Source organism: Podarcis vaucheri, assembly GCF_965113315.1.
Source record: "Podarcis vaucheri genome assembly, chromosome: 8".
Classification (NCBI taxonomy): domain Eukaryota; kingdom Metazoa; phylum Chordata; class Lepidosauria; order Squamata; family Lacertidae; genus Podarcis; species Podarcis vaucheri.
In genome coordinates this window covers 49,580,296-49,594,342 of record NC_138766.1, presented here as the reverse complement: position 1 = coordinate 49,594,342, position 14,047 = coordinate 49,580,296, and the positions used below count along the sequence as shown (strand labels likewise).

Here is a 14,047-nt window from a genome sequence, read left to right as displayed (position 1 = left end):
GTGCTGGTTAGTAGCTGCTAAATTATCTGAGTTCAAGTGGGAAACTGCAGCAAAGTAGTAGAGGGTATCACCAGATCCCAACAGCGTGTTTCTGAAGATACTTTTTTCATTGTGCTTTATGCTTTCTTCTTTAACTCTTGTAGCTGAGCACCAAAATTCCTAATAATCCATTAAACTATGTTCTTTTCCAGACCAAGTTTAATACAAAAGTGAGAAATTTGAATTATTCTGTTTTTATTAAATATTAGGCATGCGGGTGACTCCTAATTTTGAAATAATTTTCTAATATTTTTTCCCTGGTTGGCAGTTCCAGTTGTTCCCGTAGTATACAAATCATTTTATGGTGGATACAAAAGACACATTAAGTATATTAAAATCTGCATTTTAATAAAGATGTCAATGTATAATACGCATCAAGCAACTACAAATGATAAAAGCAATAAAAGGATAATGTGGGAACAGACCGATTTCATGGCTTTTCCTAGTTTACCATCCGATTTGAATTAGTATATTATAGAAGATATGGGTGCGGGTGCAGAAGGCAGCCTGCCGATGTTGTACAATTTCATGTGCATTTCAATACATTTCTGATCAAATGTATATATTCATGACAAGTACCGTCTGAAGAGGAAGCCCTTAACAGTTTGCTTCTCTTACCTCCCTTTTTCCAGATGGAGTAGACATTGAGGATGACCCTTCCTGCTCATGGCCAGCTTCTTCACCTTCAAGCAAAGACCAGACTTCCCCAAGCCATGGAGACGGCTGTGATTTTGGCGAAGAAGAAGGTGTTCCTGGACTGCCCTACCCCTGCCAGTTTTGCGACAAGTCGTTTAGCCGCCTCAGCTATTTGAAGCACCACGAGCAAAGTCACAGCGACAAGCTCCCTTTCAAGTGCACGTATTGCAGCCGCCTTTTCAAACACAAGCGGAGCAGAGATCGCCACATCAAACTCCACACGGGAGATAAGAAATACCACTGCAGCGAGTGCGATGCAGCGTTTTCGAGAAGCGATCACCTTAAAATCCACCTAAAGACTCATACCTCTAACAAGCCATATAAGTGTGCCATTTGCCGGCGTGGGTTCCTCTCCTCTAGTTCGCTTCACGGTCACATGCAAGTCCACGAGAGGAACAAAGATGGTTCTCAGTCTGCCTCCCGGATGGAGGACTGGAAAATGAAGGACACTCAGAAGTGCAGTCAATGTGAAGAAGGTTTTGATTTCCCCGAAGACCTTCAGAAGCACATAGCAGAATGCCACCCAGAGTGTTCCCCGAATGAAGACAGAGCTGCTCTTCAGTGCGTTTACTGCCACGAACTCTTTGTAGAGGAAAGTTCCCTTGTAAACCACATGGAGCAGGCTCACAATGGAGCGGAAAAGAAACACATGTGCAGTATTTGCTCAGAGAACTTCCATAGTGTCGAAGAGCTGTATAGCCACATGGATAGCCACCAGCAGCCCGAATCATGCAACCATAGCAACAGCCCCTCTTTAGTGACTGTTGGCTACACCTCAGTGTCTAGCACTACACCAGATTCAAACCTCTCAGTGGACAGTTCAACTATGGTTGAAACAGCTCCCCCCATAACAAAAGGCCGTGGAAGAAAACGGGCAGCCCAACAGGTGACAGATATCACGGGGCCTTCAAGCAAGCAAGCCAAGGTTACCTACAGCTGCATATACTGCAGCAAGCAATTGTTTTCGAGCCTTGCTGTGCTCCAGATACACCTGAAAACTATGCATTTAGATAAACCCGAACAGGCCCATATTTGCCAGTATTGTTTGGAAGTATTACCTTCGCTTTACAATCTGAACGAGCATCTTAAACAAATACACGAAGGCCCAGATCCTGCGCTGATTGTTTCGACCATGCCTGCTATGATCTACCAGTGCAACTTCTGCTCGGAAGTTTTCAATGACCTCAACACTCTTCAGGAACACATTAGATGTAATCACGGATTTGCAAATCCAGCTGCTAAGGACAGTAATGCGTTCTTTTGTCCCCATTGTTACATGGGATTTCTTACTGATTCTTCTTTGGAAGAGCATATTAGACAAGTCCATTGTGATCTCAGTAGTTCCCGTTTTGGTTCTCCTGTGCTGGGAACCCCTAAGGACCCAGTTGTGGAAGTATATTCTTGTTCTTATTGTACAAATTCCCCAATATTTAATAGTGTTCTTAAACTGAATAAACATATAAAGGAAAATCACAAGAACATTCCGTTAGCGCTAAACTACATTCATAATGGAAAGAAATCTAGAGCCATGAGCCCCTTGTCTCCAGTGACTATAGAGCAGGCTTCTTTAAAGATGATGCAAGCGGTTGGTGGTGCTCCTCCACGCCCTACTGGAGAATACATTTGCAATCAGTGTGGTGCTAAGTACACTTCCTTGGATGGTTTCCAGACTCACTTAAAAACACACCTTGACACTGTCCTACCCAAACTGACTTGTCCTCAGTGCAACAAGGAGTTTCCAAACCAAGAGTCCCTGCTGAAGCACGTGACCATCCACTTCATGATAACCTCCACTTATTACATCTGTGAAAGTTGTGACAAACAGTTTACTTCAGTGGATGACTTGCAGAAGCACTTGCTCGACATGCATACCTTCGTGTTTTTCCGCTGCACTTTGTGCCAAGAGGTGTTTGATTCAAAGGTCTCCATTCAGCTTCACCTGGCCGTGAAGCACAGCAACGAAAAGAAGGTGTACCGGTGCACCTCCTGCAACTGGGATTTTCGCAACGAGACGGACTTGCAGCTCCATGTCAAACACAACCATCTCGAGAACCAAGGGAAAGTGCACAAGTGTATCTTTTGTGGCGAGTCCTTTGGTACCGAGGTGGAGCTGCAGTGCCACATCACAACACACAGCAAAAAGTACAACTGCAAGTTTTGCAGCAAAGCATTTCATGCCATCATACTGCTGGAGAAACACTTGAGGGAAAAGCACTGCGTCTTTGAAACAAAAACCCCTAATTGTGGAACCAATGGAGCATCTGAGCCAGTTCAGAAAGAAGAAGTGGAGCTACAGACCTTGCTGACAAATAGCCAGGAGTCACACAATAGCCATGATGGCAGTGAAGAAGACGTCGATACATCTGAGCCAATGTACGGATGTGATATTTGCGGGGCGGCCTATACAATGGAGTCTCTCCTGCAAAATCACCAGCTGCGAGATCACAACATCCGACCCGGGGAAAGTGCCATAATTAAGAAAAAGGCAGAACTGATTAAAGGGAACTACAAGTGCAATGTGTGCTCTCGGACGTTCTTTTCAGAAAACGGACTCCGTGAACACATGCAGACACATTTGGGTCCAGTGAAACATTATATGTGCCCAATATGCGGCGAGCGATTTCCGTCTCTTCTGACTCTTACAGAACATAAAGTCACACATAGTAAGAGCCTAGATACAGGGAATTGCAGAATTTGCAAAATGCCTCTTCAGAGCGAGGAAGAATTTTTGGAGCACTGTCAGATGCACCCTGATTTGCGAAACTCCTTGACGGGATTCCGTTGTGTGGTATGTATGCAAACAGTGACTTCCACTTTGGAGCTGAAGATCCATGGGACATTTCACATGCAGAAGACGAGCAGCACTTCAGCAGTGCAGGCCACAGGGCGAGTGCAGCATCTCCAGAAACTGTACAAATGTGCTTCTTGCCTGAAGGAATTCCGTTCAAAACAGGACTTGGTGAAACTTGACATCAATGGCCTGCCATATGGTCTGTGTGCCGCCTGCGTTAATCTCAGCAAAAGTGGCAGTCCAAGTGTCAACATCCCTTCCAGCAGTAATAGGCAAGGCATGGGCCAGAATGAGAACTTGAGTTCCACAGAGAACAAAAGCAAAGCAGGAGGGTTGAAGACTCGCTGTTCAAGTTGCAATGTTAAATTTGAATCAGAAAGTGAACTTCAAAACCACATCCAGTCAGTCCATAGAGAGCTCATTCCGGACAGCAATAGTACACATCTGAAAACACCACAGGTATCACCAATGCCCAGAATCAGTCCGTCTCAATCTGAAGAGGTAATTCTCTCTCTCTTTGCTTAAAAACAGGCCTTTGATTTTTTTAAAAAAATGCATAATATCATTTTTTATTTTTTATTTTGCTAGTTATTTGCCAGGATATGCTTAGCCGGAATGTGTGGTGTATCTCCCATAGCCATTAGCTAGCTAGCAATTACTTGCTTCTTGATAAGCCTTGTGTTTTGGCTTGAATGATGCAGAGTAGGACTAATTCCAGTCTCCCTAGGATATTGTCTTCTTTATCACTGAAGAGAATAATCTTCATGCCAGCACAACTGAGAGCTGGAATCTTAGCTGAGGTTCATTTCGAGTTGGAATCCCTAGTTCTGAGTTATGCTTACGGCACAGAGTGTTAATGACACAAAAGTAAACTACATCAAGCCAAAGCGTTGGCATGCAGAGCGCTGTTTTTGAAAATATTTGTGAGCAACAGAGCAGGAGGGCTATTTTTGTAAATTATGTTGTTGACATTAATTTTCCCCTGTCTTGCTCTACTTTGATTAAAAAGAAACGCCACAGTGTAACACCTACATTTGCTAAAGGGCAAATTAGTCTTTTCATTGCAATTTAATTTTTATTTCTGTGTGTGCATGTTTGACAGAATATCAAGCCAGGCATCAGATGATTAACATTTCTTGCAGAATAATCTGTAACATAAAATTGTACAAATGTGAGTGTCCCATGGGGCATTAACAAGATCACACTCTTATTCCAGATTAATTAATTTGCAGTAAATGCTATGGCCTTGTTCTATTATCATAATCACTAACACGAATTAGAATTGCCAAAGGGGGCATTCCCAAGCACACTTAAATGTACATTATTTATCCCTTGACTTGCTTTAGTTTCCATTTTGTTTACACAAGGGGAAGGAAACATATTGCCCATGGCCTGCATCCAGGCACTTTTAAGTCTTGTTCCCCTGTCCTCCTACTCCACCCATGCAGACCTATTCATCTGAGAGCCTGATAGATTGTGACTATGGAGAAACTAAGTATAGCCAGGGAGGAAGTTGTGGTAGTCCAAATGTGTCGCAGCCACCCAGTATCTATGCTTAGTCTACGTCATTTGGTTTTCATTAAGGAAAAGGGTAGCTTTATTTGTGTTCGTCCAAACCTTATTTCCAGAGCCCCTTATAATCTGTTGATCCTTGATACAGATTAATTAGGTGTTCTCAAAGACCTGAGCATGAATTGAGATGCCTCTGAATTACTAGGAGAATGGGACTGTGCTTGTGTCATGCTTGTGAGCATCTCATATGTAAGGTAAGGTAAAAAGGACCTTTCGACGGCTTACCTTTACCTGCATCTCATATGTATCTGACTGGCCACTGGATTAGGTATTACACTGGATTACATTCTTTTAATTTTTCTACTGCAAGTCTACATAGATGCTCATTAGAAAAGTGGGGAAACTATTCCCTTTCATACTCTCCGTCCTCCTTGATTGCCAGAGAGAAAGGGACCTATGTTCGGCAGCATTGTGAACAGCCCATGCCATAGCACTTGTAGGATGCCAACGGATCAGAAAAAAGAGCTGTCCTGCCCTTGTACACTTCACAGCACCCTGATCTTTAGAAAACAGCTTAAGTTTCTGAGATAAGTGTATTATTTGGCAGGGCATAAAAGCTCTGAAATATATAAATAATATTATTTACCTTCCACTGCCTGAATATCAAGTTGTTGTTAAAGGCACAGCAATAGGGCCAGTAAAATATTGGCAACCATCGTAGGAAATGTCAGACAAATTAAAAGCATTATCTTTCCTCTATGGCCTTAGGCGTGGGCATTAGATTTCCAGCACTTCAGAGAAACCTGCAAATTAAACATGAAATGGATTGCTTTTGAATGGTTGTTGGATTGGAAGTGGCTAAATGTGTGAAACATGTAACCTCTTTCCTCATATCGCTGATAAGTTGGGCATGGGGATATGCCCATATACTTGAGATTTCTGCTGCTGCTGCCACTCATCCATATTTGCGTTAACACCTGCTGGGATAAGCAAATACTGTAGCAACCCCATAACAAGTTTATTGAATATCAGTAGTCTCTCTGTCCAAATGAAGGCAATAGAAAACTAATGTCTCCCTCTGGTTCCATCACAAAAATTGATAAGCATAGAAACAATAATATATGATATGCTGATTTGTGCTGTGTTAGCTTTAATATCCTTTCTCCAATTGGCCTCCAATAGACAATATATTCTAAGGTTTAGAAAAGTCTTTGCTTTCCCCAGACCCACTAAAAGCACAAGAAAGTGTATAAAGAATTAGTGAATTTTGAGAACCTTGAAGTTGCCAGAAGCTGACCAGAAATGGCAGTTGGCAATTTTAAGAGCCTATAGATTACAGGGAAGAGGGAAGATACTTAGTGATGATGATTTCACATTTTTTTTCTTGGAGAGTGGAAGGATATTTTCAGTTTGTTCCAGCTTTTACTTAGCTAATCTTTTGCATATGTAAGTGTTAGGCAAAGGGCCTAATAATCACACTTGGGACTGCATGAACAGAAACACTTTATTCAGATCATGGGATTTCATGGTATTGCTCTACTTGGCCCTGATTAGGGCTCAGCTGGAATATCGTGTCCACCTTCGGGTCATCACAATTTGAAACACACATAAGTGGAGCAAGGTCTCAAAAAAAGCGAAGGGGGAAAATGGTGAGATTCAAAATACAGGACTTCGAGGGACACACTGAAGTAGGCTTGTATGGATAGTTTAGAGCGTTTAGGGACACAAGAGGCATCTTCCAAGAATTCTAAAGGGCCACCATAAAGGAAAACAACCAGGGAAAGAAAGGGCACAGGTGGAGGAGCGAAGATGGCGCCTAAATACTTTTGGAATAAATTAGTTGAAATATTGGAACCATCACCTCCAACAGTTGGGGCATTGTTTCTAAAAGGAGTCTGTCAAGGTATCTGTTGAGGGCAACTTGGGACTCAGCTACATTGTTAAAGAAAAGGTGCTTTATATGCGTTGTTTATGAAATCTCACACTGATACCAGATGGTGCTGTGGAGTTCCATTTTTGTCAACCCGGTTTCCCATACAAAGTTTAACTGAAACGCTTTGTTGATGTGTCTAGATCCAGCCTCGGTAACTGGATAACCCTTACTGTGGGATTGTTAACAAAGTCTTACAAAAACAGACATAATAAAAAGCACCTCTGTCTTCACTTTACTCATTATGCATAAAAGGGGCCTACCTGAGAAGCTGAGGACCAGTGATGATTGCTAGCTGAAACGGAAGTGATACAGTTCTAAAAAGGGACAGCATGGGATTCAATTAGCACGTACTTTATACAACTTTTGAATGATTAAAAAAACCTGCTTCTGGTCTAAATATATCTTACATTTAAAACACTGAGCTGGTTTGTGTGATACATTAAGCCAAACCTTAGTTCCGCAAGATCATGCAAAGATTTGCTCTTGCAGGGGTGCAAACTTGAATAAAATGGGGGGGGGCTAGTAAGCGGCGCCCCACATAATCATATGACACAACAACACACACACCATTTGAATGGCAATGCCCATTAACTTGGGGTGGGGCCCTCAAATATTTTATTGGGGGAGCTATGTCTCCTTTATTGGCTCCTATGGCTCTTGGCTAGATGGGACGCGGGTGGCGCTGTGGGTAAAAGCCTCAGCGCCTAGGGCTTGCCGATCGAAAGGTCGGCAGTTCGAATCCCCACGGCGGGGTGCGCTCCCGCTGCTCGGTCCCAGCGCCTGCCAACCTAGCAGTTCGAAAGCACCCCCGGGGGCAAGTAGATAAATAGGTACCGCTTACCAGCGGGAAGGTAAACGGCGTTCCGTGTGCTGCGCTGGCTCGCCAGATAGATGCAGCTTCGTCACGCTGGCCACGTGACCCGGAAGTGTCTCCGGACAGCGCTGGCCCCCGGCCTATAGATGTGAGATGGGCGCACAAACCCCAGAGTCTGTCAAGACTGGCCCGTTCGGGCAGGGGTACCTTTACCTTTACCTTTATGGCTCTTGGCTACAGCTTGCTATCAATGAGAGGAGTGCTTAACCACTAGTCCTGGTTAGGATGATACACATATCCAAACCTTGGCTTGGCTTAGCACAGCACCGGAAAGTACCAGTGGGGAGGAAAGCTGCTGCAAGTTCCTCTCTGGGAGCTTGAACACTTGCACAGCCTCACTAAACTAAGGTTGGGCTTAGCATGTCACCTGACCCAGGTCACTTCACGCTTAGATTTTTTAAGCTCGGTTTGTGTGCAGTGCTAAATCTGGGTTCCCGGAGAGGAGATCAAGGCCAGTTTGCTGTTCTGGTCCTGCTGGGCTGCTGTAACCTAAGCCATGGTTTGACTTAGCATGTCATCTGAACCCAGGCTCATGGTTTCTTCCCTCCAGACAAACTATGAGCTACAAACTGAGAACAAACCTTGATTACAACTCGTTGTTTGAAGCAAGATAGCTACTAGCCTGCATGCAGACAACATACTGAGCCACAAACCATGGCTTAGCTCACAGCAGCAGGACTGGAGGAGGACCAAAATGGCCTTCATGTGTTCATGCTAAAATGTGGCTTGCAAATAATTAAATTTTAAAAAATTAAATCAAGAAATGCAGCAGTTTCCCCTTATCCCTTAGTTCTGGTCCTGTGACCAGTAGGCACCAGTGGGGATGCATTGCTTTTCCGGTTTCCCAGCGCTATATTTTGCTGCTGTTTAGCAAGAGGAGGAGGGGCAAAGCAGCAGGGAGCATCACACAGTGTGGGCCACTGCTGCCTATAACTCTGCTTTTTGTTTGAACAGCACAAAAAGCCAGTTGTAATCCTATGGGGGCAAAAGTTCTTACCTGCCTTCCTTGTTGCTCTTCTTATTTAAAGAATGATATTTATCACTGCTTCCAGAGCTAAGTGTTTCATTTTTCCATTCAGATGCTGAGAGTGAAATAGAGGGGGATCCTTAAAGGTGGCAGTGGGGACAAAAGCCAGGCTTATTTATCAAAATAAATCACATTGTTTTCAGAGGTGAAATAGAGACACTTGATGTCAGTAGGGTTTTTTAAGGTGATGCAGATTTATAAAATTTTAAAGAGCCCTACATGTTGCCTCAGAATCCTGAGAGCGTTTACAAAATTTGCGATAGGCATAAGTGTTGAAGGAGTATTCTCCAGTGAGCACTTGCAAACTGTTACTTTTATTGGACACAGCTGTTGCTGATTGTGGGTAGAAAAAGTGGTTGGTCGCTTGAATGCTATCTCATTGTCTTATAGCATTGCTTGTTGGACTTTTTTTATTATTAGCATAACAGCTGTTGGGGGGGATAGTGAATGAATATCACAGGTACAAAATATCACAGTGAACATCAGCATTCTACATTTGTTATAGCCAGGAGTGCCAAAAAAAAATAAATTTTTTTGCAAAACTTAGGAGCCAGACAGAGTTGTCTAGGAGTTGGTTTCAAGGGCTCAAGACATGAATGCATGGTTGAAAGAAAGTATCCCGTCCTCCCTTGTGTATTCTGCTCTTGCGTGTGTAGGTCCCCAGGCCACCCCTCAAATAACTTCACACATAACACGTAATTTTAGTTTTGGTTTTTGGGCACTATTTTGGCCACAACTTTATTAAAATACAAAATCAGTGAGTGGTTGTTTAGACATTGGTTATGACTATCTGTCCCCCCGCCTCGGACAGAACTGACATCCCGAGGTCCGATCGGTACCCAGTAGAAGAGAAAGTCAAACTTGGGGGTCATTACAGCTAAGCGTCGGACCCACGCCGCTCACCCCAGCAGCTCCCCGAAAGCTTGCCTGCCCGGTCCTATGACAAGGATTCCCATAACAGGGATTGGGCGGCCCTGGTCCCATAACAGGGATTGGTCCCATAACGGAATTCCCTTCAGCGCAATAGGAGGGGCAGGCCCAGCCTGACCCCTTCACCACCAGCATATTATAACCAATGCCTAACCACAACCTTACAAGTTGTGACGAATTGCTGAGTAGTAGGCAAAAACCAAATGGCACAGCCAATCACCAAATGGCAAAATTCCTACTAGGCCCCTGCTCCAAAGCAGACGACCCCATGACAGGCAAAGCAAGGTCAACCGGAAAGAGGGCGGGCGGGTGGGCGGGTGATCCGATGCACTCTGCAAAGAGAAAGAGAAACCAGAGTGCACCAATATTTAAAGACTATGGTCCCACCCACCCAATTTGCAACATACAATTTGCCCCAGCAACCCGGTTACCCAATCATGATGCCAGGCAACAACTATTAACCTGCCTGGCAACAAGCGGCCTGGCCTGGTGGCCCACACCGCAACACGTGCTCTCATTTATTGGAGAACACGCTTTGTGTCCCATCACTCAGGCATTATATCATGAGGTATGAGCATACCTAGGACGCATTGGCTGTGGACATGTGGACATGTTTAGGTAGTAGAAAGGGCCTTTTCGCTTTTCTTTCGTGTGTGTTGTGCCGTTTTTACTTTGTATCTCTCTCTTTCTGTGTGTCAGGCAGCGAGCCAGCAAAAAATCAGATGGAGTATGTGAAGTTAACTCTTTGTTTGGAGAAACATAGCCTGCTCAGGGGAGCCATGCCTAATGAGCACAGCAAGTCTTCTGAGTAGATCTTGCCCCTATAAGGCAGTTGTGGAGGCTGAAGACACCCACTTTCCCACAGCTACCCAAGCAATCTGAGACTATGCCAACGTGCCTGTCTCTGCTACTGCTTCTTCATGCCACTTCTGGTCCTGGGAGACATGGAGGGAGGGGAGCTTGTTGGACCCATCTAGCTCAGTGTTGTCTACACTGACTGATAACGGGAGTCTTGATAACTGGGAGACATTTCTAGTCCTAACTGGGACTAAATCTGGGATCTTTTGCATACAAAACAGATGTTCTACCACTGAGCAATGGAGGCTGCAAAAGTGCACTTACTTGTATTTAGCTGAGCACACATAGGTGCAGCACAAGATTGGGGCATCAAGGGAGTGAAGCCAGTGGTGCAAAATATGCTGGGGCATGGCCAGTTCTCCCTTAAAGGTAAAGGTACCCCTGCCCGAACGGGCCAGTCTTGACAGACTCTGGGGTTTGTGCGCCCATCTCACATCTATAGGCCGGGGGCCAGCGCTGTCCGGAGACACTTCCGGGTCACGTTCTCCCTTACTCATGCATATATTGTATGCATGAATAATGTGTGCCTAGTGCCTCTGATTTCACCATAAAAGCCTTGTAAAGAAATGCAGAGTAGGAAAGAGGGCTTCATAGTTGTGGAGAGTGTTTTATCTCACTCAAAATCAAATTAAAATTTTGTTCCCAAGTGGACAATTTATTTTACCAGAGATATAAGACATTTTTGAGAACTGGAAATAAGGGAGAAGAGCTTAATGAAGAAGGCATACCAGGGAATTTCCTGAAAGAAAGTTTGCACTCAGCAGTTGCAGTAGAAATTTGGGACAAAGTTTCTTAAAACAATAGACCCATGTTTTTAAAGAAGCATTGCCATTACAAAGTGGAACCCATGCAAAGATGTATTGCGTGAAAACCATAATAATGCTAAGTAAAGTATCCCCCCCAACTTGCTGCCTGATCTCTGGGCCTTGTGCCAGAAAAGTAGTGCTGAGGAGGGACCATGCCTTAATGCAGAGCTTCTCAGTCTTTCTGTTCCCATGCAGCCACTTGGGGTGACTGAAAATTACTGATACCCACCAGTCACAAAATGGTGGCCGATGGAGCTGAAGTTTGATAGAATTGATTGGCAATAACAGTCACGCTTGTGCCCAGAGACTTCCGGGGTTGACGCGATCTGGGAATGGCGGATTCCCTCCGAGCTCCGGAGGGAATCGGCTCAGCAGGGGACGGGTCTTTGCCGTGCCGGCGACACGGGGACCCTTAAAACCGCAGGCGCGGTGCCTGCGGACTGAAGACTCGGCGGGTGCCTTAAGCGCCCCCCCTGATTCGCGAAGAGCCTTTTTAAAGGCTGCGGAGGGGATACGGGGGGTGGCGCGGCACTGAGAGTCCATCGCTACCTCTGCTGAGCGAAGCCGCGAGCCATGACCGGAGAGCGCTGACTTCCTTCCTTGAAATTCGGCTGAAAAAACAACCCGTGAGTAATTTGGACTTGGCTTTTAAGAAATTTATCTACTGAATTTGAGACGATCGGGGGATGTGCTAAAAGGAAGTCCGCACCCCCCACCTTGCAGACGATCTAGAGCAACGAAAAAAGAACTAAGCTGGAGTGCCTACCCTGTAAAGGGTGAGTTTTAAAAAAAGACAGTAACTTCCAAGATTTGGAAATTTTGAGCAGGAGAGAGGAGTGTTGGATGTTTTGTGTTCTGTTGTAAACAACCCCCCCTCCCGGGCCCGGGAGCGTCCTGCTTTGGAGCTGGTTTAAGAAGTGCAGAGTTTGACAGCTGTCAAAGCTGTCAAACGGACTGTTAATAGTGGAAAATTGCTACCTAAGTTACCTCTGGATTAAAAAGAGTTACAATTGATCTAAAATTGTTGGAAACAAAGAAATAATAACAAGACAAAGGACTGTTGGGGAAAAGAATACTAAGTAACCAGATTCCCTCTAGAGGGAATTCCGTGGAACTACAATGGCTGTGGATGGAAAGATACTGGGAGAAATCGAAAGGATGTTCTATTTGGTCGGAATCTTACAAGAGCAGACTACGGCTATGAGTGAACAATTGATGACCTTGACTTCTGAAACAAGTAGTCCTGCTGAATGCAACGAGGACCTCAATGAGAAAGAATCCACAGCTGAACCAGAAATGATAATAAAAGAAGAGGAGAAGACAAAACAAGAAAGAGAAGAAGTGATTTGGGAAAATACTGAGCAGAAGCTGACGCCTGTGGAATACAAACAAGGAGATTATTGGAGCAAATCTACTATAAATCCACGAAAGATGCAGAAGACGAAAGTGGAGGTCCTGGGAGTCTATGAAATTAAGGAATTTAAAATAAAGAAATATAATCGGGGCCTCCACATAGACTCTGACTTTGATTACCTTCAAGATTCATGCCTTGTGGAAACTCTTCAGCAGCTGTTTGCAAATATGGGAAGACATTTTGGATTGATGGTGAAAGAACTCTTTCGAGATGTGACGACTGGCATAAAGGATTACCAACAAGACCGGCGGAGAGGGACTGAAAGAGACTGGAGGGCCTCGGACGTGAGGAACCCGGGCTAGGAACTGTTATTTTGGACATGCTTTGGGAAGGGACGCAAACCGGGGATGGGAGGGAGGGAAAAATTAAGTTCTAACAACACTCATGATTATGGGATTTGGTTAAAAAGATCATTATTCAAGACAAAATGGGAAATCAATGGAAGGGAATTGAGGTCCAACTTAGAAAAAATTAATTTTGTTTGTTTTTATAAAAGGACTAATATTAAGACAGGGAAATGCCAATTTGCTGACATAAATTTGGAAATGGGGATGCAAGGGAGGGGGTAGGGGGAAGTCAATGACCAGGGTTAGGAAATAACATTTTCGGGAAAGTATATATGTTTGTTGTTGTTTTCTTATTTTTTTCTTTGTTTATGTGTTTATTTGTTTTTTGTGTTTTTGTTTTTGTCTATATAAAATGTGAAAACCCAATAAAAATTTTATAAAAAAAAAAAAACAGTCACGCTTGTGCCCAGTCCCAATCCCTTTCTCTATTCATGCCTATGGACAGCTCTCTCTTCTAGCCTTGGACCCTAAAAAATAGCTTCTTCTTGCGATCCAGACAGCAAGATAGTTCTTCCTATTAATACAGGGATAGCCAGGACGGTTCTTTCTAAATCAGAAGTAGCCAATGTAGTGCTTTCCAGATCTTTTTGGACTCAAAACAGCAGCAGCTGGTAGGGCCTAGACCTGGTGAGGGCGGCCTGTGACCAAGGAGGTCCTGTAGGTTGGCCGAAGCTGTTTTTCTTCCCATCCTCCTCCCTTGCAAAGATGTGGACACAAAAGCATTGCAGTTGTGTGAGTGCTTAGTGCCTAACTCAACTGAAAAGTGTCTAACTTTGGTTTAGGAGGGTTCCCTGCGCTCTTGATTTCTAGTTTGGGTCTG

At 44.2% G+C, this 14,047-nt stretch overlaps 1 protein-coding gene across 9 annotated transcripts in view; it reads left to right on the top strand.

The window, feature by feature from the left end:
- ZNF521 (zinc finger protein 521) overlaps positions 1-14,047 on the top strand; it is a 305,760-nt gene that overhangs the window by 123,836 nt on the left and 167,877 nt on the right. For all 9 annotated transcript variants that reach the window (XM_082234759.1, XM_082234755.1, XM_082234753.1 and 6 more), the window contains one exon: positions 672-4,027. In XM_082234759.1, the coding sequence (XP_082090885.1) occupies positions 1,112-4,027 (2,916 nt within the window). In that variant the 5' untranslated portion in view covers positions 672-1,111. The remainder of the gene's footprint in view (positions 1-671; positions 4,028-14,047) is intronic.